The sequence below is a fragment of the Pelodiscus sinensis genome, chromosome 31 (genome assembly GCF_052426305.1).
Source record: "Pelodiscus sinensis isolate ZL-2025 chromosome 31, ASM5242630v1, whole genome shotgun sequence".
NCBI classification, from domain to species: Eukaryota; Metazoa; Chordata; order Testudines; family Trionychidae; genus Pelodiscus; species Pelodiscus sinensis.
This window is the reverse complement of record NC_143082.1, coordinates 7590968-7616196: the sequence shown is the minus strand read 5'-3', so window position 1 is coordinate 7616196 and position 25229 is coordinate 7590968. Positions and strand designations below refer to the sequence as shown.

General features: G+C 46.4%; 1 protein-coding gene across 4 annotated transcripts in view; it reads left to right on the top strand.

The window, feature by feature from the left end:
• Window positions 1-24649, top strand: part of AKAP8 (A-kinase anchoring protein 8) — a 55570-nt gene extending 30921 nt beyond the window's left edge. The window contains exons 9-14 of one of the 4 annotated variants that reach the window (XR_012896641.2): window positions 20-161; window positions 1168-1261; window positions 4423-4553; window positions 7843-7938; window positions 9431-9625; window positions 11120-11257. Coding sequence is in view for 3 of the 4 variants with exons in the window: in XM_075902147.2 (XP_075758262.1) it covers window positions 20-161; window positions 1168-1261; window positions 4423-4553; window positions 7843-7938; window positions 11120-11629 (973 nt within the window). In the remaining variant the exon portion in view is untranslated. Of the gene's footprint in view, window positions 1-19; window positions 162-1167; window positions 1262-4422; window positions 4554-7842; window positions 7939-9430; window positions 9626-11119; window positions 11983-24182 lie in introns of those variants that run through there. The other 3 variants (XM_075902147.2, XM_075902145.2, XM_014571964.4) reach the window with 3 other exon arrangements.
• The last annotated feature ends 580 nt before the right edge of the window (window positions 24650-25229 follow it).

The following is a 25229-nucleotide window of genomic DNA, read 5'->3' as shown; positions in this document are numbered from 1 at the left end:
TACACATTACTTTCTTCAGAATCCAGTTTGCCTGCTCTGTGTGTAAGTTCCGAAGCTTTGAAGATGAAGAAATCCAGAAACACCTGCAAAGCAAGTTTCACAAAGACACTCTGCGATACATTGGCACAAAACTCCCTGATAAAACAGTTGAGTTTCTGCAGGTATGTGGTTGGCTTAGCTTTTCTTGAGTCCTTATTTAAAAGTCCTAGAATGGTGTGGGAGAAGGCATAGGATAATTGAAGAATTGTGTTAGTCTCTGTCACATCTGGTAATTGGATTGTATAGGGTTTAGTAATGGGATCCAGAGCCTGCTGGCATTTACTGATTCATCTGAAATACAGTGTTTTGTTTAGTTCCTAGTGGATTACTTGTACATGTCACACAAATAACGCTAAATTGATGCTGTTTAAGCCATCAGTTAGCTGGCTCAGGAGAGAAACTAAGAAATGTATAAATTCTAGAGATTGATCTTCTGATCAGGTGAGGTGTCAGACAGCTTGTGCTTCTGCAGCCTCTATTTTATTCTTCTCCAGGTGACAGGTTTAAAGAGACATTTTCCACTTTGATGGCGCTATTGGCTTCCTGTAGTGTGGTGAGGTGTATAGATCTGACTGAGTAGATATTTGAGCTCCTGAAGGTATAGGCAGGATGGGGAGGAAGTGTTTGGCATGTCTCTTAATTATTTAGTTATGCTCTCTTCCTCTCCCCTTGGGTTTTCTTGCAAAGCTCTCATTTCCTCTTTTAGTGGCATGGTGTAGATTGTGCTACTTACTGATGACATTTGCTTGTGCCATTTTCATTCTGGGTGTCTGGCTGGTGAGTCTTGCCCACATGCTCAGGGTTTAGCTGATCGCCATATTTGGTCGCCATATTTGGGGTCAAGAAGGAATTTTCCTCCAGGGTAGATTGGCAGAGGCACTGGAGGTTTTTCACCTTCCTCTGTAGCATGGGGTACAGATCACAGTTGGAGGATTCTCTGCATCTTGGGGTCTTCAAACTATTTGAAGGCTTCAATATCTGAGATATAGGTGAGAGGATTATTCTAGGAGGGGGTGGGTGAGATTCTGTGGCCTGCATTGTGCAGGGGGTCAGACTAGATGATCATAATGGTCCCTTCTGATCTTAAAGTCTATGAGTCTGAGTTTCATTCCCCTCTCCTCTCCTTAGGAATATATTGTGAACAGAAACAAGAAAATTGAAAAGCGTCGTCAGGAGCTGACTGAAAAGGAGGGTACAAAGCAGAAACCAGACCCTTTCAAAGGTAAGTGATGTCTCTGAGTGCTTGGAGATTTTGTTTTGCAGTGCCACCTAGAAGCACTAGTAATGGAACAGGACCGCTTTTATGCTAGATGCTGTACAAACTCAAAACAAAAAGACCATCCTTGCCCTGCAGATTTTACAGTTAACTACTGCCTGTTCAGTAAATCTAGATCGATCAACTCTTAATTAGGCTCAAGATGCTACAAACTGTCCAACTCGCCTAGCAGAAAACAGTTGTATTATTCAGATCTGACATGGCTTAGATGGTCAGTGGGAAATCAGTAGGGCTGACAGAAAAGACTTAGTAGATGGGACGTTATTGGGTGAAGGAAAGATACAGGAGCCTCATTTGCTTTTCCTTTCTGGTGCCAAATTCCTTATCTGAAAGGGCTGGGGTAAGACAGAAGCTAATATTGCCACCTCCCCTCAGTTCAGTTTCTATTTCAACTTTGCTATCTCACTCCAGTGACTGAGATACCTGCTAAAAAGAACTGCATCTTGAAAGTTTAAAAATTATGCTTGTTCATTTTCTAAGGCCTAATGGCTTGCTCTATGATCTACTCATTTGTGTAAGCCAGTAGTTTCCAACCTATGGTCTGCGGTCCTATGGTGGTCCATGATGGTTCTGTAGGGGATCTGCGGAAAGCTTAAAATAGAATTTTGAGATAAATGTACGGAGCCTCTTGAAGCCAGCATGTCCTTCAGCCTGCATTGCTTCCCAAGCCGTGGGGAGCAATGCAGGGTGAAGGACTTGCTGGCTGCCGACATGAAAACTCCATGCCACAGCCAGCAAGTCCCTCAACCTGCACCGCTTCCCGAGCGGGTTGAGGGGTGCAGGTTGAAGACACAGCTCTGTTATTTGGGGGGAGGGGGATCTCTAAAAATTTTAATAGATTGAAAAGGGGTCTGTGTTCTCAAAAAGGTTGGGAGGCACTGATGTAAGCATTTCTAATTCAGCCTTGCTTCCGATGCTGTATCACAGTACATGTGAATGCTGTGGCAGATTTTGTAAAAATAAGTCCTCACTATTAGGGATTATAATAGTGTAGTTGATTAAACAATTAACAGATAAGTGGGTGCTTATCAATTAACACTGTCGGCTACACACGATATCCCCCCTCACCTGCCGCACAGCACTGCAAGTAAATTTTGTAGTGGGCTGTCTGCATTAGACACACTTTAGGAGCTGGTATGCGGGCAGGCAGGCTGGCCGAGTCCTGGCTCAAGCCGAGTCCTGGCAACTACTGGCTCTTCCTAATTCAAGTGTATCTGTCAGAACCCAAGGTCACAATATCAGTTCAATGCCTATTCATTAACTGGCAGTGTCTGAAGAGAGGGCACATTATAGATGTGTTGGGAATTGTGTGCTAAGCAGGACCAGGTAAGTTCTGTGGCAATAACCCTGCTATCTAATAACGCAGCTCTGCATTATTAGGGGACTGAGCCAGCCTGTTTGCATACTGGTTCTCCAGTCCCCTAATAATGCAGAGCTGTAGTGGGTGTAGTTGCTGGGATTCATCTCAAGCTGGGACTGAGTGCTAACCCTTATCGATTACTTATGTAGTCAATAAAATTTTCTTAGCATGCCTACTCACTATGTAGGTGGGGGAGAGGTTGTAGATTCTATGCATAGTAGACTGAGTGTTACTGACGCTAAATTCTGTAGCCAGTGTAAATGTGTGGCAGTGGCAGATAGGAAAATGTTCCAAAGCAAGTTTACAATATTTGTAAATATTCAGCTGAACACTGCAGATCCTATGTTAATTTTACTATTTAACTTCATTAAAAGCTGTTGTTCATGGTTAGTTTCTCCCTCCCCCTCCCCCCGATTTGTGCCATTTTAGAAATGGGAGCTGGAACATTGCCACAGAACTTGCCTGTCTCTTCAGACGCTACCAATTAATGAATCGACATTGCTTTGATATTGTGATCTTAGGTTCTGACAGATACACTTGAATTAAGTTATGCATTGACCAGCAGTAAGCCAGCTGACAGGTTTTTGCTGTAGGCCTCTGAAAATGGGTAAACAAAGAGTGAACTATTCTAAAATGTAGGAAATGAATTTGAGACTAGAAAGTAGTTTCAGTGAGAGTCTTGCAGAAGCAGGTATGTTGTGGCAAAGGCACTTACCTGGGACTCTGGACATCTGGGTTCCATTCCCCACTCTGCTTAGGGAAAGTCAGTGATTTTTGTGTTTGTCTGGCATTAGGATATAGGTGATATTTGATGTGCTGTGATACAACAGTCGTGGGGCATGTGTTAGAATCTAGATTGGTTAGACAAGTGGCTTCTCAAATTCTGTTCTTAGAATGACACGCATGTCTGGCTCTCAGAATAAAAGGCAGAATTGAAAGAAAATGAGGTACTGGTGTCAAATTACTGCCCATTACATCCCAGAGGGAGTTATGTGAGATTTGTGGGAGTGGTGAGAGGGTGTTGATGGGACTCTCAGTACATTAAGTTTGGGTTGTAAAAGTATATGTCTGGTTAAAGCGGATATAAGCTTATTGGTTAACAGTACCAAGTACATACAGAGCCACTGGGCGGGGGTGGGGAGGCGGGGAGGGAATTGCATTTAAAGTATTTTGGGAACTGGCGCTCAGTCAGGCTGGCTCAGTCCCAGCAGCTACCCGCACCGCAGCTCTGTATAGAAAGGACTTTTGGAGCTGATGGGCAGGCACGCTGGCTCAGTCTCGGCTAACTCTGAATCCAGCAGCTACCCCTGCTGGCTCTGCAAATCCTTTCTGTGCAGAGCTGGGGGTGGGTGGGGAGTAGCCGCCAGGACTGGCACAAGCTGAGACTGAGCTAGCATACCTGCTCACCAGCTTTGAAAGTCCTTTCTATAAAGAGCCGCAGTAGGAATAGCTTCTGGGACTGATGTGAGCTGAGACTGGGCTAGCATGCATGCCTGCTGGCTCAAATGCTTTGAATGCAGAGCTTCAGCGGGGGTTAGTTGCAGGGACCCAGCGCGAGCCAGCTTGACTACACGGCAGCTCCTGAGTCTCCTTTTTATGCAGAGCCACAGTGGTTAATTGTGTAACCGACAAAATTGTTGTCAGCTACACAGTTACCAAATTACACACTTCCTAACATCCCTTATGTGACGTAACAGAACATTTTTTGAGATAACAGCAACTCTAATGAATGTCTGTGTCACCCCAGGTATCGGCCAGGAACACTTTTTCAAGAAGATCGAAGCAGCTCACTGTATGGCTTGTGACATGTTAATTCCTGCACAGAACCACCTCCTCCAAAGACACCTGAGGTCAGCAGACCACAATAGGAACCGCAGGGTAAGCAAGTATACTTACTTCCGGCTAACTACTCATTACTTTAAATCATCTAACTTTAATTCAGAGAAACGGTTTATGGACAGATGAGGGACTGTAGGTTACTGACCACGGAGAAACTGGTGTACTCTATGCTTTTGCATAGAGAAATGTCAGCTTGCTAGACATTGTTAGAAGCTCTTCTCATCTTCTGACTTATTGTTCCTGACCTGATGGAGTATGAAACCAACAAGTAAATCACATGGTGGGTGCTGGTGGTTATGGAAAGATCAAGGAACTGGACATGTGGCTTTTGTTCTGATGCAGGTATTAACAAGTAGGTAGGTAGGTATTAGCAGTTGAACTGGAAGGGGTTTCAGTACATATTGGGAGTGAGAGTGATTAATAGAAATGGGTACAAAGAAAGCAAGACCAGGTCTTGACTTTTGTAATCTGCCATCAGTGAATTTAAGAAGTTTCTATATGCTGACTATGATACGCAGGGAGCTAGCTAGATCCTTATTGGGCCAGGAATTATATTTTAGTTGGATTTATACATTTTAAGGCTAGAAGAGAGCATTGCGAACTAGTCTGACTTCCTGTTGCATAATACATGTTAGCAGTCATGTCCCTGGTAATTTGTGATGGTCTGGCTTTTCCTTCCTGTTCTTTTGGGGTTGCATTTTTTATAGCGCTTCTTAAAAAATTCAGAAACCTCCCTTGTTAGAATATTTGAGGCAAGCACAATAATAAATCCAACAGGTTATCATGTTAGATGAGCACCTAAACCAGCATAGGCTGCAATGGAAGTTGGAGCTTTACAGTACAGCTTCCAGGAGCCCTTTAGTCTCAGTTCAGAATGGAGCAATGCATGACGAATAAGGCTATGATTTAGACACAGCGGTCATGGCAGTTATAGAGTCCATGACTTGACTTGATCTCCGTGACTACTTTGGCTTCAGATGTCAGCAGTTGGAGCCAGCCCTAGCTCTGCAACCTGGGCTGCATGCACGCCCCTGTCCTGCAGCTTCTAAAGTTACTTTTAGTAAATGTCAGACAGGTCCAGAGTTCTGTAAATTTTTGTTTATTGCCAGTGACCTGTTTTTGTGACTTTTTTTTTTTTTTACTAAATATAACTGATAGTCTTAGCCTTAATGATGAGATCTATAATCTTTAATAAAAAGAGAGTGTCTCCTACTTCTAATAATTTTTATTTTTATAGTGGCCCAAGACACTGGGGTGCACTGTGCAGGGAGGCTGTGGTCTTGGCTCAGTCAGGGCTACACTTCAGGTAGTACAAACCCCCAAACGCTAGGTGCTGCTGAACTGTTTCTCCCCAGTATGATTTCTACCTTCTTGGTTGTTGGATGAGTGAGGCCAAGACTGCAGAGGACTCCCTGTGCAGCTGTAGGGCGGATGGCACCTAATCCCTGCAGGCACAAGATGCAGAGAAGGCAGCAGTCCTGGGGAGGCTGAGCAGAGACCTTTGGCTAGATCCGTGGTCACCGACGAGTCCTTCACGAGGCATTCGGGGCCCCCCCAATTCCCCCCACCCCCAAGAAGCCCCACTACCTACCTCCGAAAATGTAGGTAGTGCTGGCTTCCCGTGGGTGGAAGGAAGTGCGCTGCCTGCTCCCCTCCTCCAGGTCTGTGGTGTGCCGGGAGGAGGTAGGAGTCCCAGAGGGAAGGCGCGTGCTGGAGCTTGGAGGGGAGGGGAGGCGTGCACTGGGGAAGAGGTAGGAGTCCCGAGGGCAAGTGTGCGCCGGGCAGAGGGGGAGGAGTCCCAGGGGGAAGCGTGCACTAGGGCTTCCCTCCTTGGGGGGGGGGAGGTGTGTGCCAAGGATTCCCTACCCCAGCCAACACCCTGCCCCCACTGGCACCCTGTCCCCACGCCCCACTGGCACCCTGTCCCCACCCCAGCACCCTGTCCCTTGACTCCACTGACACCCTGTGGGAAAATAGCAACAGTATAAGGATTGGGGATAGCAAGTGATGGAGAGGAGGAGAATAGAGAGGAAGGGGCAGGGCTTCAAGGAAGAGGTGGGATGGTAGATCTTGGCTTGTTCTGTCATTTAAAAAGTGATCTTGGTCATAAAAAGGTTGGAGACCACTGGGCTAGATGAATCTCTGGCCACAGAAAGCCCCTCCCACTGGCTCCTGCTAGGAAAGGAGCTATAACATTTAGAAGTGGCTGACCGTCCTAATGTTGGGGATTTGTCGTCATTCTTGAAGCACTGGTTTCCACTCATCTCTCCAGGACCACAGCTTTCCCTGCATGTTGTGCCTGCAGGGAACAGGGCTCACCTGTACCTGCAGCCATGCAGGGAATCATCTGGAGGCCTGCTGTCACAGGAGTGGAGGAGCAGAGGGGATTCTGCGCTGCTGCAGGGCTGCTGACACCAAGTCTCTATACGTGCAAGGGACTGGGTAGCTGCAGTTCCACTAACTGTTTTCATCAGTTTTCATTGTGTCAGCTGAACTCAATATTTGCTCACATCTGTCAATTTAAAATGGAATCCTGCCAAGCTCAAGTATGGTGCATCTGCTCATTTTATGCTAGCCATTCTGCTGGAGATCCTGCACTGACTCTTGTTCAGACAGCATTCATTTTAAAGTCTTAACATTTTGTTGCATCTGATTTTACTGTTAAGGTATTTGAGGCGTGTTTTCTTGTCTTATTGGGAACAGTTTCAATTAAAATTAAAAGTCAAGGCATAATGCCAGTCTTCACTTCATGGTATTTGGATGTGAATGCAGACAGAGCATAGCAGATATTGTTTAGCTGTCTTGATCATGAAATAAACTTACTTTTGGTAGTGAAAAGACCTAAGAATCTACTTCTTTTAACCAGAGATTGCTACATTTCTCCTTCCTTGTCCAGCACCTTGCATTTTGGTGATCATTTCAGCGAGGGTCCTTAAATGGACTTTCCCGCAGGGCTTGTATTGCCAGCTTGGGCATGTCCTCCACGGCTGACTAGATACCTTATGGAATTTCCCCTTTACAGTCTAGCTGACCAGGAAACTAACCTCTTATGACCAGTATTCCCTGTAAGCTGTGGGTTTGGATGAATCCCCAGGAAAGATTCAGATGCTGCCCAGCTGATTAACAGAGCACCCATATCCAGTCACAGCTGGCAGCATGTGCTTCTACCAGTGGTGCACATCTGCACTTGCCTTGGTGCATGTAACCAAACTTATTCTGTACATGGATGGGAAAAAATAGAAGGAATATTGCTTGTGACTGGTCTCTGTTTAAACCCTTCTTTGACTTAACCCACAGAGTAACCCCCAGTGTCTGGTTTCCTTTTCAGATGGCTGCTGAGCAGTTCAAGAAGACTAGTCTCCATGTTGCCAAGAGTGTTCTAAATAACAAACACATAGTAAAAATGCTGGAAAAGTATCTCAAGGTGAGTGAATAGGAAAATTGACAGTCTTGCTTTTCCACAGAGAATGGGGATACACACCGACATGGTCCTGAACACTGATATAGAAGACATAGCTGAGTATCACTGTGTGTGCTGCATGTTGGTCACAAAACTCGCTTCTGTATACAGTTGGGAGAAACATAGATACCACTCTGATTTCTTATGTGCAGTCTGAGCTGTGGGTCTGGTTTCCTTATTTTCTTTTAGTCAGCTTACCACTTTTCATGTATTTTTTTTAACTTACATATTTTACCTGTTGCAACTCCCCAGGTGCACATAGACTAGTTATGAAATCATTCAAACCAAAATCCAATTTTAAAGGGACAAAATATCAAAAGGCACTCCAGTGCCCTAAACCCAGCCCTCAGGCTGTGGCCTGAGGGGGCATTCACCCTGGTACCAAAAGGAGAGACAAGGCATAGTCACCATCTAAGTCCCACAGGGCATGCATTGGACTGAAGTGGTGCCTAGACCTCATCCTAGCTACCTGCCTGGGGTGAAATTCACCCTGCATGAATAGTTAGGCTCTGAACTTTCCCAGCAGGTCAACAAACTCTGACAGACCAACAGGGGCATCAAATTCCAGAGTTGAAACACACTGCCTTTAGGTCCTGTCCATGTCCCTTGAGATCAAAGCAGGGGAGTATCAGTGAAAGCACCCTAGCTGATCCTCAGTGTCGGGATGGAACTTGAGGACTAAGTCAGGGCCCACGCCAAGTAGGGTTCTTAGGTCAAATCAGCACTTTGACTTGCACCCTGAAAGAAGCTGGAAGCCAGTGCAGTCTTCAGAGTATGGGTGTAAAGTGTTCCATGCAGAAGCACCGCTGAGTAAGCAGGCAGTTACGTCCTGCACTAACATTTCCAAGTTGCCTTCGAGGGTATGCCCATGTAAAGCACATTGCAGTAATGCAATCTGGAGGTGACATGGGCGTGGGTAACTGGCGAGGTCCGCATCTGAGACGAAAGGTCGCAACCTCCTTGCCATGCGAAGATGAAAAGAAGCACTTTGGCTACTGTTGCTACCTGGGAATCCAGGAGCAGCCAAGGATCCAACAGGACCCCTGATTTGCAAACTTGGCTAACAGGGCAGGCAAACCCCCTCATATGGGGGGAGCAGCTGTTTTCCCTGTTCCACCGGCATCATATCTGGATTGAGCTTCTGCCAACTAGCTCTCGTTCAAGCCCCAGTCTCTGCTAGACACTAGCAAAACTGAGACTCCACCCTCTGGGTCCAGTGAAAGAGACTTTGAGCTGAGAGTTATCAGCACATTGATGGCAATGCAGCCCAGATAGTGAGGCTGTCTCCCCTAGCGGCCTCTCATACACGTTGAACAGGAGGGGTGACAATAAACCCTGCGGTACCCCACGCGAGAGAGCCCTTGGGGCAGATGAGCAATTGCCCAGTGCTACCCTCTGGGATCTCTCAGAGGAAAGAACGGAACCACTCAAGTGCAACTCCGTCTACCCCTGCCAGGGTCCGCAGGCACATCAACAACACCTCATGATCAACTGTATCAAAGGCTGCCGGCAGATCTAAAAGAATCAGCATGGGCACCTGACCTTTGTCCATCAGCAGGAGGAGATCTTCGACCGATCCCAGCACGGTCTCCGTACCATACCCAGGTGCAAAACCAGACTGAAAGGGGTGAAGGAAATCTGAGGATTCCAGGTAATGCCAGAGCTGCCTCGCCAAAACCTTCTCAGCAACCTTCCCCAAGGAAGGCTGGAGACAGGGCGATAATTGCCAAGACTGTCAGCGTCAAGAGATGGTTTCTTGAACGTGGGCCCAATGATTCCTCCTCTGAGGGATGCTGGCACCTTGCCCTTCTAAGAGGAGGCTGTGACAGTCTCCACCAGTAGTGGACTCCATATTCCCCTGTAGATTTTACTGGCGATTATGGACCTGAGTCCAGATCGCAGGGTGTAGCCCGGAGTTCTTCCAGAACCTCAGTAGATAAGATTGGCTGGCTGAAATCCAGCCAGAGAAGACGACATTGTGTTTGTCCTCCACCTGCATGGATCTGCTCTTGTGGAGGCAGCCAGACTGGTCTGAATCTGATCATTCTGGTACATGAAGTAGGATTTCACGGATACTGGCAGAGCAGGAGAACTTTCTCTCCTCACCTCCATCACAGCCATGACTTAGAGTTCAAAAGCTCTTAGATTCTGGGCAAGATTTCTGCCTCTGGCATGTTATCTTCCTCGCTCACATGTCATCTGTTGCAGGCTGCCTGCATACCAAGGTGATCTGTGAGGAAGGGAAGGAGAGCTTTGGAGCCACCACACCATAATCCCAAACAAACCATACAGGGGGTCCATCTGCTGGCTATACAATATTTTCCCTCAGATAACTTAGGGGGTTCCCTGTCCCACAAGAGTAAAGTGAGCTCTGATTTCAGCCTTATTCAGGCTAAACAAGGCCAAAACTCTCAGGGCCTTGACCTTCTCTGAAAAATGTGAATAACTCCCACTAAAATAACAATCTAATTAGTTATCACTTATCATGGGTTGGTTTAGCAGGAACCAATTCCTAAGACTACCAAGACAGTTTTCATTTGAAATCAGTTATAATAATACTTCAAAAAATACCTGGATTTCTTGGCTACTAAAGATGGGGTGGGTGGTATGAAAACTGTTACTTCAGTTGTTGATCTGCCTGGACCATTTCCAGTGGGAGAAATTGCTCTACCACTGGGTTGTGTGCTCAAGTGGGACTGGACAGAAGGTGAAAAATAGTTTTAATTGCTTTTTAGAAGATTGGACACCCCTGGTTTTCCTAAGTATTGCAGCACACACAGTTCTTAATAATATGCCTTCCCTTCCCCAGCCCCGGGGTTACTGCACCCTGAATAGGTTACAATACAGGAGATTCACATATAATTTGCATTTCTGCAAGGTAGAGGCTTTCCCAACAATAAGTAACTGCCTATTGATATGGGGCTTCGACAAATATTTTCCTGGGTGCTTTTCATGATAAAAGTTTAGAGTGCACAACTTTATAGGAGCTTTGAGCTTGACTGGATCAATTTTCACAGTTTTCCTGAAATCGAGGATCTCGTTTCCAATTACAAACCTCTGAATTTCATGTCTGAGGTTTCCTGTAGGAGAAACTTAAACCATACTACAAACAAATGACTTCTGTCTTTTCTCCTCTCTTTATCAGGGTGATGATCCATTTACAGATGAAATTGTTGACCAGGATGTTGATGAAACTGAGGCCTTGGAAGGAGGTGATGGAGGTGCTGAAGGGGCTAATGAAAGTGCGACTGCAGAGGCTAAGGAGGAAGGTACTGGGGATGCAAGTGAAACCACAGAAGCCCCTGAAGCCACTAAAGTAGAAGGAGAAGAAATAGAAAATGCCTCTGAGGAGTTGCCTGAAAATGAATTACCTAAAAAAGAGGCAGAGGAGCCACAATCACTCCAAGAGGAAGCTGAGGTTGGGGCAGAGGCTGGAATAGAAGCACCAGAGGTTGCAACAGAGGTTGCGACAGAAGAACCAACCCCCCCTCAAGAAAATACAGATGCGACAGTGGCTTTTGCAGAAGCTGAAGCTGAGGTACAGCAGGTCGAAAAAGAAGAGCAAAAACCAAGTGAGGTAACACAGTCTGAAACCAGTGATGCAAAGGTGGAAGAGGAGGCACCACCTGTAGAAACGGAGCTGCAGCAAGAATAACTGCGTGAATGTTTGTGTAAAGGTGACTTGTCCTGCACAATTGTATAATCCATTATTTTGATTTTTTTTCCCCATCTTATTTGAATGCAGTTCCTGAATGTGCATTGCCAGAAATATGTCTGGCTTTGGTTTTGTTCAAGGGGAGGGACCCAACTGTTCTGTTATGGGAGCAGTCTTGTGCGTAACTGTCTTGTTCTGTAGACTTGCTTAGTTCTGCTTTCTACATAATTTTTTAGGTTGAAGACTGCAGGAAGCCGTACATTCCCCAAGAAACACTTGAGGTGCATCATCTTTTTGAATTTTAGAATGAAAAGCAGGATTTGCAAAATAAAAACATGATGATTAGATTCTCACAGCTGTTTGGTTTTTAAGTGCAGCGCTAAAACAGTATGGTTTCTTTTGCAACAGAGACTTTGGTCCTTTACTAATTTGAGAGCTGATAAATACCTTCAACATTTTTTATCTCTACCTGTAGGGAATTAATTACATTTTAAATACTCCTGGAAAGGAGAGGATTTTTTTGTCATGAGATCCACTAGCTTCATCTGTCAAAACTCCAGTACTGCATGAGATTTAGGATATGTAGTTTTACTGTTTTTAAGTACCAAGTTGGTTATGGCTAGAAATCAGGCCACGCTTTGTATAGTGCACTGATTTAGAGATCTACTTTGAGGGAGGGAAGAATTACACTTCCCTTGAAAACCATTTGTCTTTCCTTCTACATTTTAATAGGGTCACTATAGTCTCATTCACAGTACAAAGCTGATTGCCAAAATGCTGTCACAGGGTTATTCAAACAGTACCAAGATCAGCGAATGGTAGGAACAGCTGACTTAAGTGTTATTATCTATGCTTGTGGTATAAGTGTTTTAAGTCTGATATAGACCCACTATTATTTTGAATAAATCCAGAATTCTTGGTCTTAAAGTCTAAATAAACTTCTGAATCTGGGGGGAAAAAACCCCAACCACTGCTAATTGTAATTGAGCTGCCTATGAAATGTCTGCATTTTGAGCACTTGTTAAAGATTTTTAAAATGAGAACCACCAGTTTCATTTCTGGGTCTTAGGTTCTGGGAAGATATCATACACTTCTTATAAGAACTAATGCAGGTGGTGCTTTTGTAAAAATTCTCTTCCACAGTGCATGGAGGGTTGGGAGTAAGGTTCCCTCTAAGCTACGTGGCAGCACAGCCCAACCAGCTGCTTAGTCAGCCACGCTCAACTATGGACTAGGGCGCTTCTCCCTCAGTGACAGCAGCAGCTCCCTGCTGAGGACAGCAGTGAGTCTCTCCAGCTGGTAGGGAGGGGACTCTCCCTAACGGCTGGGAGAGACTTGCTGCTCTGTCCTCAGGAGGGAGTTGCTGCTATTGCTGAGGGAGAAGTGCCCCTCCCCCAGCTAGGCAGCTCCATGCACTGAGCCCTTGGTTGGGCGGGGCTGATGCCATGCTACTACGCAGGTTGGGAAGAAGGGAACTTTGGTTGGGAGGCTGCAGCTTTCTGCTGCAGAAATCACGTTCATTTCTGCCTTCAATTCATTGTGCAAATGTAACGTAACATTTATACATGCAAAGGGAAAACTGAGATATCAGACATGACAGTCTGAGAGAAGCTGAGATCTGCCTGGAGTGGTAGCTAAGTTTTTCTATAAATTAGTACTTTGTAACTGCTAAATCTGTGGCACCAAAGATCTTGGTAACAATACATGGTCTTGGTAACAATACATGCATCTGACAAAGTGGGTTTTTGCCCACGAAAGCTTATGCTCCAATACATGTTAGTTTAAGGTGCCACAGGACTCCTTGTTGCTTTTGCAGATCCAGACTAACATGGCTATCCCTCTGATACTGAATACATGGTCTGATTCTCAGGGCATCAAGATGAAGATGCTATATATACACACACCATGTGCAAGCTTTTTCTTAATGGTCATTGCCACACTTGAGAGAAAATCCATCACTGTCTGCAGAGCCATCCCATCCATAAGAGAGTTTGGGTTGGCTGCCCCAGGCCTTGCGACGGCTTCCTCAATTGTCTATGGATGGGACCCAGGGGATTAAATGTGAGCATGGGGCAGCAGCCAGGGATCTATCCCTGCTTGCACTCATCACAGCAGTGGGAGCCAGGGCGCAGCCCACTCTTGCCCCACTGCCTTCTCCTGGCCTGCTGCGCTCGGGTTCTATGCAGCAACTGCTGGATGCTTGGCTTCCGGCTGCTATGGAAAAGCCAATGGCAGCAGAGTGGAGCAGGTGCTGAGTCGCTCCGGCTCCCACTGCTGGAGTGAGTGCCGGAGGCAGGGGAGAAAGAACACGTGTTGCCTCCCCATGTCAGGCCCTCTGTTATCCCCTGGATTCTCAAATCCACTATAGCTTCTGGTGTAATAGCTGTAAATATGTGAGGCTTCCAAGAACTGCATGAGATTGTTTATCTCAGGGAATGTTTGTTTCTTTGCTGCAGATCAGATCTTAGCACCAATCACATTTCCAGGAATGCTAAAGCTCCTGTAGAAAGAGATTGCCTTGTAGGTCCTATAAAATTGCAGCCTGGGCTTTTCCCTCTGCTTTCTCAATAACAAAACTATGCTCATGCACAATTAGTAAATTTCACTTACTGACAGCTCTATGGAAGAGAGAGAGGTTTTATAGAAGTGAGAATTGGTTGACTTTTTGGTTACTTACCAGTTAGCAGATGCAAATACATTAGGTATGTCTAGACTACATGGCTCTGTCGCCAGAGCCATGTAGATTAGTTTATTAGACATACCCAAATGAAGTGTTGATTTAAATAATCGTCGCTTCATTTAAATGTAAATGGCTGCCACGCTGTGCTGATCAGCTGTTTGGCAGCACAGCGCTGTAGTCTGGACACTCTGCAGTCGACATCAAAGGCATTTGTTGACCTCCCCATTATGCCTTGTGGGATGAGGTTTACCAGGGAGGTTGACAAATGGCTCCCTAGTGCGCCTTCGGTGCTGCACATTGGAGAATTTCCTTAGCAGTCCATTCTGCCGATGCATGCAGAGCTCCCTTTTCACAGAGCATTAATCCTCTGAAGTTTTGCAAATTTTAGCTTCCTTTGAAGACTTTTTGTTAGTGCCTTGTTTATTTTTGGGGAGGCGGGAGTGACACTCTTGGCCAAGGGTATGCCTAGCGCTCCAGGCTTCAAAATGCTTTATCTGCAAAGAATCTATCCCCATAACAGATGGACATTTGTGCTGTTCATTGCCTGGGGGAAAACACTATCCACAGAAATGTGATTTGGTGCCAGCAGTTAAAACCCAGGTCCTGGAAGTACAAAGAGTTAAGGCTTAAACTGCTTATACCCTTTGAGCCCTGGAGTCCTGGCAAGAACTTTCACCGCAACCTCCTATGTGAAAGACAGGTGATTCCAAGGAGATGAGCCACTCAGGACCACTAAGAAAAGATCTGAGCATCCCCATTGTAAGCCATGATCAAGTCAGAAGCTATCTCTGGTTCTGTTGGTGAAAACAGAATTAAAGCTGTCTAGTGCTGGTACGCAGGGCACATGTGGTACCAACCCAACAGAGCAAGTTGGTCTGCCTATGACCCAGTGGCTGCATCTAGACTAGCAAGTTTTTCCGCAAAAGCAGCTGCTTTTGCGGAAAAACTTGCCAGCTGTCTACACTGGCCGCTTGAATTTCGGCAAGAACACTGACGATCTCATGTAAGAAATCAGGGCTTCTTGCGGAAATACTATGCTGCTACCGTTCTGGTAAAAGTTCTTTTGCGCAAAAGGGCCAGTGTAGACAACTCAGATTTGTTTTGCGCAAAAAAGCCCCGATCATGAAAATGGCGATCGGGGCTTTTTTGCGGAAAAGCGCGACTAGATTGGCACGGACGCTTTTCCGCAAAAAGTGCTTTTGTGGAAAAGCGTCCGTGCCAATCTAGACGCTCTTTTCCGCAAATGCTTTTAACAGAAAACTTTTCCGTTAAAAGCATTTGTGGAAAATCATGCCAGTCTAGACGTAGCCAGTAGGTATAGGCAAAGTAATACTGGCACAGTAGGGCCATGAAAAGCATTAAAGATCTGTTCTAGGGAGGGCTGTGTAGACATGGTCACTGGGATCAGCCCTGGTGCACATGGCACCAAAAGGCCATATAATTAGGTCTACATCTCAGTTCTGTTGGTACAAGCTGCTTGGCACTGACAACCATTGCCACTGACATCTTCATGAGCGGATTTCTGGTGTACAATTGATCTGTTGGTGTCTGATGCACTGGCCTTGCCTCTCCTAGAATCTTTCCCATCAGATTCAGATGGTGAGCAAGAGGACTTGGTTTCTGACTACTCATCCTACCAACCATGAGTCCCATTTTCATCATGAACATCTGCTTCATGGTGCGGACAATGGCTGTCCTGGGATTCCTGCCATTTTCAGAGTTAAGTCTCTAAGGCCATAAATGTGACATATCAACAGGCAAGGAGGTACCTCCTTCAGTTGTGTCAAAAGGGTCACACTTCTGAGCAACTGGGGGAGGAAGTTGAAGCTGAGGCAGAAAGGGAGGATATCCCTCAAATTCATCTCATCCTCCTCACTTGATGAGGCAGTGGTGCCCCCTCCCTCCCTCCATACATGGTAGATTATTTTAAATCCTTCCAGGATTTAGCTCAGGATTGGCCTGCAGATACAGCTGCACCAAGTGACCAAGCCTCACCACAAGCTGGTAGACATTCTGCTCTCTTCCATCTCTGTCAGAGTGGCCCTCCCAGTTAATTAGGTGCTCCTGGATCCTGCCAGCATTATATGGCAGTTTCCTGCATCAGTCCACCACAGGCAAGTGGGGGAACAAAACATTCTATAAGCCAGCAACGGGCGTAGAATTTTTATTTTCCCATTCACTTTTACATTCTATCATTGTAGATATGGTCAATTCCAGGGGTCACCAATGCCAGTTTAAATCTACCCCTTATGATCAAGATAGAAAGTGCTTGGGTCTGTTTGGGAGAAAAGGATATTCATCAGCTACTTTTCAGTTTAAAGTGGCTAATTACCAGCACTTGTTGGCCAAATATGATACCAGATCTATGTGAAATTAGATTCCTTTATTGATCAGCTCCTGCATTCTAAGAGAGACCAATTTATGACCTAATTAACAAGGGCAAACTAGTGGTGGAAGCATCTCTCCGGTCTGCATTTGAATGTTTTACCATGTCTGCCATATCTATTTTTGTGGCTGGGGTTGCCTCATAACTGTAATTCTGCTCCCCTAAAGAGGTCCACATCACAGTGGAAGGCTTTTCCTTTTGAGGGAACAAATCTGTTTCTTAAAGGATTCACAGGTGAGCCTTTGTCCCATAGGGATATACATGCCAACCTACAGGAGAAAAACAATCCTCTGCTGACTTTTTAGCCCCGGTCATCACAGTATACACCTCAGAACACATCAGATCTCATGAACCATGGAGTAAGAAATCAAGGTTCCTGAATTAAAAGCAATCAGGACCGCAACCAACTTCATCTTAGTCCTCAACCTTGAGGCAGCAGTTTCGATGGGTTGGTCAGGGTGCCCGTAGAACACTCTCCTCACCACCTTGTTCTGGAAAATGTTACTCCTCCTTTTGGCTATTGCCTTACCTCATTCTGCTGCACCTGGGAACAGAATCTCCAAGTAAGTGTTGGAAATAATCCAAAATGGCTATGCTATTCATTTCTCCTCCCTTCCGCCTCCCAAACACCCTTCCCTGTTCTTCTGGGGCCCTTCTCACAAGTCTACTGTGTCAGCATAGAAGTTGTAGAACCTATATCCTTACATCCAAGAGGCAAAGACTTCTTGTCAATTCCTGATAAGGGAGGTTGGAAACCTATGCTGAACCTCAGTGCTCAACAGCTATGTCAAAGTGTAGAAATTCAAGATAAGTCCATAAATGAGCATCCTAGCAGTAGAAGGAGACTGTTTTTGGGAATCAGCCTTCAAGACTCGTAGTTCCCCATTTCTATCATACCAAGTCACAGGCATTTCTTCAGATTCATGTTGGTCCACTGCCGGTTGAGTACTCTCTTTTAGCCTCTCTTTGGCCCTCAGGATGTTCTCCACAGTCCTCTTGTAGTAGTGGCTTACTTTTGCTCTTTGCCATAATGATTAGCTCTAGAGTGACTTAGACAATTTGGAGGACTGGGCCAAAAGAAATCTGGTGAGGTTCAACAAAGACAAATACAGAGTGCTGCACTTGGGATGGAAGAATCCCAAGCACTGCTACTGGCTGGGGACCAACTGGCTTAGCAGCAGTTTGGCAGAAAAGGACCTGGGGATTACAGTGGATGAGAAGCTGGATAGGAGTCAACAGTGTGCCCTTGTAGCCAAGAAGGTCAGTGGCATATTAGGGTGCATTCAGAGGAGCATTGCCAGCAGATCCAGAGATGTCATTATTCTCCTTTATTTGGCATCGGTGAGACTGCATCTGGAGCCTCCAATTGTGGGCCTCTCATTACAGAAAGAATGTGGATGCATTGGAAAGTCCAGTGGAAGGCAACAAAAATTATTAGGGGGCTGGAGCACTTGACTTACAAGGGGAGGCTGCGGGATTTGGGCTTTAGTCTTCAGAAGAGAAGAGTGAGGGGGAATTTGATAGTAGCCTTTAACTGCTTGAAGGGAGGTTCCAAAGAGGATGGAGAGAGGCTATTCTCAGTAGTAAGGGATGGCAGAACAAGGAGCAATGGTCTCAAGTTGCTGTGGAGGAGGACTAGGTTGGATATTAGAAAAAATTATTTCCTGGGGAGGGTGGTGAAGTACTGGAATGGGTTACTTAGGGAGGTGCTGGAATCTCTATACCTAGAGGTTTTTAAGTCCCAGTTTGACAAAGCCCTTGGTGGGATGTTTTGACAAAGTCCTGGCAGGGTTGGTCCTGCTTTGGGCAGGAGTTTGGACTCAATGACCTCCTGAGGTCTCTTCCAGACCTAGGATTCTATGATTTATCCCTACCTAGATGATTGCCTTCTCAGAGCATGTTCGTGCACAGAAGCCACAAACTTCAGGGGGTAGCCGAGTTAGTCTGTTACAGAAAAAAACAGCGAGCAAAGGGTCTGGTAGTACTTTATAGACTAACAAAACGTGTAGATGGTATCATGAGGTTTCGTGGGCACAGCCCACTTCTTCAGATGACCGGAGTAATGACTAGGGGATAAGAAAACTCGAAATAGGAGAAGGGAAGAGGGGGAGAGAAAGATGCTCTGTCGCCCACCCTCCACCTCTATACATAAAGGCTGCATCTACACTGGCATGATTTTGCGCAAATACTTTTAACAGAAGAGTTTTTCCGTTAAAAGTATTTGCGCAAGAGAGTGTCTATACTGGCATGTGCCTTTGCGCAAAAGATTTGCTTTTGTGCAAAAGCATCCGTGCCAATGTAGATGCTTTCTTGTGCAAGAAAGCTCCAATGGCCATTTTAGCCATCGGGCTTTCTTGCGCAAGAAATTGATGTTACCTGTCTACACTGGCCTCTTGCACAAAAGGACTTATCCCTGAGCGGGAGCATCAGAGTATTTGTGCAAGAAGCACTGATTTTGTACATTACAACGCCAGTGTAGACAGGCGGCAAGATTTTGCGCAAAAGCAACTGCTTTTGTGCAAAATCTTGCCTGTGTAGACACAGCCAAAGTATCAGGAGAAAGGGTGCTAAACCTGAGTAGATAAAGATCAAAGTCAGTGGATAGATTCGTAAGGCAGGAAGGATACCATTCAGAAAGCTGTTAGCACCTTCAGTGATAAAGGGTCCACCACTCCATAGCTTGATTAAGTCCATTAGTAATTGAATTGAATGTGCATATGTATTGTAATTCCAAGCTTTCCCTGTGTATTTGGCTTGAGGAGCTGGCCTGTGACAAGACCGCCATCTTCAGATCTGTGAGATTATGGTTAGGTAAACAGAAATGTTCTGCAACTGGCTTCTGAGTATTTTCTTTACGTATATCCGATTTGTGTCCATTGATTCTTTCCTGTAGAGAACGTCCAGTTTGACCAGTGTGTATAGTAGAGGGGCACTGTTGGCATTTGATGGCGTAGATCAAATTACTAGATGAGCAGTCAAAGCCAAGAAGTTTCACTCGGACTACCCAGGACCTGTCTCTGAAACTGGGCCTACAGATTAATTAACAAAAATTGGTCTTAATACTGGTTTAAAGACTAGAATTTATAGGAGCTGACCTCAGCTCCATTCAGGTGAGGGTACTCCATCCATATCACAGAACTTTCAGTCTCTCTTTATTGATGCAGGCAATACTATGCAGTCCTCAAATCTTGGCCAAACATTGCCCTCCGGTTCTGGGGCACTTGGCATATCGGTTATTGCTCATGCCAGACTACACATGAGATGTCTCCAAGCCTGGTTTGTTTGTTTTTTAGAAGCAGAAGAGAGACAACATAGGCGAGCTTTTATCCATGTCCACCAAGGTCAAGCTGTACTTAGTCTTGTGGAAGGACTCAGTAAACATCTAGCTGGGAATCTCATTTGCTCCCTTTTCTTCATCCCTTCTGACCGCTAACGTATCCCTCGTAGGATGGGGAATGCATCTCAATAGTCAAACAGAACAAATGGTCTCCAGCAGAGACATGTCTTCTCAGCAACCTGCTTGAGCTCAGAGCAGTCAGAAATACATGCACTCACTTCCTCCGTCAAGGACATGCACACAAAGGTCAAATACTGCATAAACCTACAAGGAGGCACCTGGTCTCATTCCTTGTGCATTGAAGCGCTGAAGTTATGGAACTGGTATATATCCCACTATGTCCTAATAGCAGCAGCCTACCTACTGGGAATACACAATATGACAATCTCTCCAGGTCACTGCCGACATGACTTCAGGTTTTGCTGCCCAGTCAGACCACTGTTGCTGCAACAATAGTCAGGTCAGACAGCGCCCTCACCCAAATTGACCAGGAGGAGATGAGAGAAATGGAAGGTCAGGAGGGCTGTTCCCCACTCTGGCACTCCAAGTGCAGAAGGTGGGGGCCCGCAAGTGACCTTATCTACCTTGCCACTATAGGCTCTGTTTACAGAAACGCCCCAGAGACACAGACTCACTGACTTGGTGAGGTGGCTGCCACCACCAAGTGAAACAAAAGAAAACCCCTTTCTTGAACCCAGGAAGAAAGCACTTGGACTTCTACCAAAGGGGTGCCCCAAAGCTCCTTTACCACAAGACAGCTTGAAAAACAGAGAAAACAGCTGCAGTCTCTGGTAGCTGACTTTTTAGTCTGAGGCATGAATACAGACAGACAGACCTCCTGATTCTTTTCAGGACACGAATCAAATCAATTTTTAAAAAGGTGGTTTTATTAACAGAACAAGAGATATACTTGATAAAGCATGTTTCTTTGCTAGGTGTTACAGAGCAACTGAGCAAAACAAATTAAAACAGTGTACCCAGAGATATTCTCTATCTCATTCGATAGTGAATAGGAGAAGGAAGGCATAGATTTTACATAAAGAAGCTTAACCAAACAACCAAAACAAAGAAAAATGCCCTCAGCGGGACTAAATATTCTGCTCACAATCTGCGCTGATCCGTACTTCAAGGCCCAGTTCACTTCCATGCCCAATATTCCTTGTAGGCTAGGCATGTTAATTTTGATGACTGTATCTGCTCCCTCCTGCCCTTAACTTAGAACTCACGCAAAGAGAAAGGCAGCAGGATTTTAAAATTCAGCACTGTATCCCATTGGTTCTTCTGCCCCCCCTGACAAAACCCTTGCTAGCTACCCGAATTTAACCCTTTAGTCATAGGTACTGGCCAGCACTCGTCCTATCCATCATAAGAACCCGCATAGACTCGATAGACTTTAAGGTCAGAAGGGACCATTATGATCATCTAGTCTGACCCCCTGCACAGTGCAGGCCACAGAATCTCACCCACCCCTGTATTGTCTGTGGCCGCCTCCTCATTCCCAGAGGCAATAAAATGGATTTTGAGCTCAGGACTTCAAAAAATGGATTTTGAGCTCAGAATACAAGGCATACCAAGACCTGTTGCATAGGGTCTTTTACGACATGGGGCTGCAGGCTATCAATCTCATAGTCGACATCCTAACACCAGAGGGTACTTCTGGGGTAGCTCTGCCTGGATAAAAACAATTCAGAGCAACTTTAAGACTGGCAGACCCATGCATCAATCTTGCCTATTACTGAAGGGTTACGTCTACACTGGCATGATTTTCTGCAAATGCTTTTTCAGTTTTCCGTTAAAAGCATTTGCGGAAAAGAGCGTCTAGATTGGCACGGATGCTTTTGCGTAAAAGCACTTTTTGCGTAAAAGCATCTGTGCCAATCTAGATGCGGTTTTGCACAAGAAAGCCCCGATCGCCATTTTAGCCATCGGGGCTTTTTTGCGCAAAACAGTTTTTAGCTGTCTATACGGGCCCTTTTGTGCAAATAGGACTTTTGCCCGAATGGGAGCAGCATAGCATTTCCGCAAGAAGCACTGATTTCAGACAGTAGGAAGTCAGTGTTCTTGCGGAAATTCAAGCGGCCAGTGTAGACAACTAGCAAGTTTTTCCGCAAAAGCAACTGGTGTAGAACACAAGGGCTGCGTCTAGACTGGCAAGTTTTTCCACAAAAGCATTCGCTTTTGCACAAAAACTTGCCAGCTGTCTACACTGGCCGCTTGATTTTGCGCAAAAGCACTGACGTTCTACAGTCCAAAATCAGTGTTTCTTGCGCAAATGCTTTGACTTTCCCATTCGGGCAAATGCCCTTTTCCGGAAATGTTTTTGCGTAAGAGGGCCAGTGTAGACAGCTAAAAACTGTTTTGGGCAAAAAAGCCCCAATGGCGAAAATGACTATCGGGGCTTTCTTGCGCAAAAGCGTCCGTGCACAAAAGCGTCCGTGCCAATTTAGACGCTCTTTTCCGCAAATGCTTTTAACGGAAAAACTTTTCTGTTAAAAGCATTTGCGGAAAATCATGCCAGTCTAGACGAAGCCAATTACTTTGTCCTCTCCAATGGGTCTGAGTACCTGGTCTCTCATTTACAGCCTTGTAAATACCACTACCCTTGTAGTGGCCATGGTTAATGAGGAGAAAAGGGGCCAACTCCTAAATCTAAGGAGTCAAAATGGTTAAACCTCTTCGGTAGAATGAGTTACTAAACTGGGAGCGCGCAGCTGAGGATATCTAATCAGTGAGCTGTTCTCAGTAGAAATAACTTCAGTTGATGGGCCTCCATGCTGAAATTTAAGGACCTAATTTCAACAGACTCCAAAGCCTAGTTTGCGGCTCTTATTGCTGAAGGAAAGGCAGGGGCGTGGACCTCCTTCCAGGCCTCTCTAGATGCTGCAGACTCTGCCACCCACAGCCTTTCTTCTGGGATAACCATAAGAAGGGGCTCATGGCTACAAGCATCCAGGTTGCCCTCTGAAGTGCAGCAAACCCTGCAGGATGTGCCGTTTGTCAGAACAGGGTTATTTTCGAAGCACATGGATTCTAGAACGCACATGGACTCCTAGGCAGTCATGAAATTGTTGGGTATGCACACCTGGTAACCGAACATAAACATTTGAAGCCGCAGCGGCAACAGCAACACTTCTATCATCCTTGTCCAAGTCAGGACTTCTATAGGCGGAGGGGTAAGAGTGGCAAGTGTAAGCCTTCCCATCCTCCCTCTGGGCAGGCCAGGGCCAAAGCAAACCATCTTCAAGCTCAAAGCAGGTGTTTGGAAGGTGTACCTGAGGAGACTGCATCTGCTACAACATTGGATCCTTCCCCTTATTTCATGAACCTTCTATCCCACTTCTACTGTGCTTTGTCCCAAATAACATTGGATTCCTGAGTTCTTCACATGGTAGAAGGGGAAATTCTCTCTAATCCTGCTCTTCTCCCTCCTTCCCACCTCCTTCTTCATCCCTGTTCTGGGATCCTTCTCATGAGCTGCTCCTTATTCAGGAGGTGTTGGGGCTTCTCTCTATAAGAGGTTCCTCAGGAGCACAGAGACAAGGGATTCTATTTCCACTATGTCCTAATCTCCAAAACTGGGGGTGGGAAGGTGGGTGCACAGTGTCGCCCGGGCTGGACATCGTGCAGTGGTCCATGCATGTGCAATCACGTGCTGAGTTACTGTGTGGCACATGGACGCAGCAGGCAGTGGGTGGGATCCTACTCCCAGGCTCAGGGGAAGCCACGCGTCCTGCCACAAGGATGCAGACACGACCCCACACAGACCAAGGAGTGCCGCACACCGCACGCGGGCATGTCTGCATGTGCAAGGCAGAAGCTGCTCCCACAGGCAGCCCAGAGAGCTGCACCTGTGTGTGCAGACCTCAGGGACGCCCGGCTCCTCTCCCACCCGCAAGGGGATCCCACTGTGGCAGGACATTTTCCTTGGCTGCTTGTCCATGGGCCCTAGGAGGTTGGGTGGGAAGTGAGCAGCACGGTCCTCTGGGCTCGTCATGGCCCCTGTGCGACAGGGCCTCGTGCAGGCCCCACATGGCCTTCCCCCTCTTCTGGCTGCGGACTGTTGGTCGCTGCTCACAGAGAAGGGCACAGCCCCAGGGACGGTGTCTGTAGGGATGACTGACTGCCTCTCCCTCTTGTGTGTTCTCCACAGCCGGACCAGTTAGGACTGAGGGCTGAGCTACACCACCGCAGCCACCTGCCAGAGCCTGGGGGACCCAAAGGCAAGCCAGGGTGCACGAGGACCTGATGTCCAACATCCATGAAACCCTGGCGCACGAGATCCACGCCGACTTGGAGTGGCGGGAGCATGCCTGGGATCAATTGATGCAGCGGTGTGACACCATGTGTGCCATCATGTCCCACGTGATGGCACACCCGCCTGATGCCGCTGCTCCTGGCTTCCAGCCTCCTGCCCCCCCGCTATACCCACTCCTCATCCGCCTGCCTCCACTGCCATGCCTCTGCTCCCTCCCCATGCCAGGCCCATGCCCCCTCTGCAAGTGATGCCTATGGCCCCTCCCCTGGGCACCCTGCCAATCCAGACCCTGCTCCAGCTCCACCTCTTCACCCTCCCTGTGCTCCCTGGACACACCCACCCCGACGAGGTCCCCGCACCCGAGGTGGCACATCGAGCTGCCCCCCCCCCCCCCCCAGTTATGATGTTATGCTTATAAGAAGCACACGGGATCTTTTTCAGGGGGATAAGGCAACATGCTGCATTTATTGACAATACAACAAATAGCATATGCATTTACACATATACACACAGCTGCTTTTGCGGAAAAACTTGCCATCTGTCTACACTGACTGCTTGAATTTCCGCAAGAACACTGATGATCTCATGTAAGATTGTCAGTGTTCTTGCGGAAATGCGATGCTGCTCCCGTTCGGGCAAAAGCCTTTTTGCGCAAATGCTTTTTACGCAGTATTGTTTTGCACAAAAAAGCCCCGATGGCGAAAATGGCGATCGGGGCTTTCCTGTGCAAAAAAACCGCGTCTAGATTGGCACGGACGCTTTTCTGCAAAAAGTGCTTTTGCGGAAAAACGTCTGTGCCAATCTAGACGCTCTTTTCTGCAAATGCTTTTAACGGAAAAACTTTTCCGTTAAAAGCATTTGCAGAAAATCATGCCAGTCTAGACGTAGCCACACACATCCTGCTAATGGAATAGTTACCGGTTATCAGGTTATCAGCCCAAC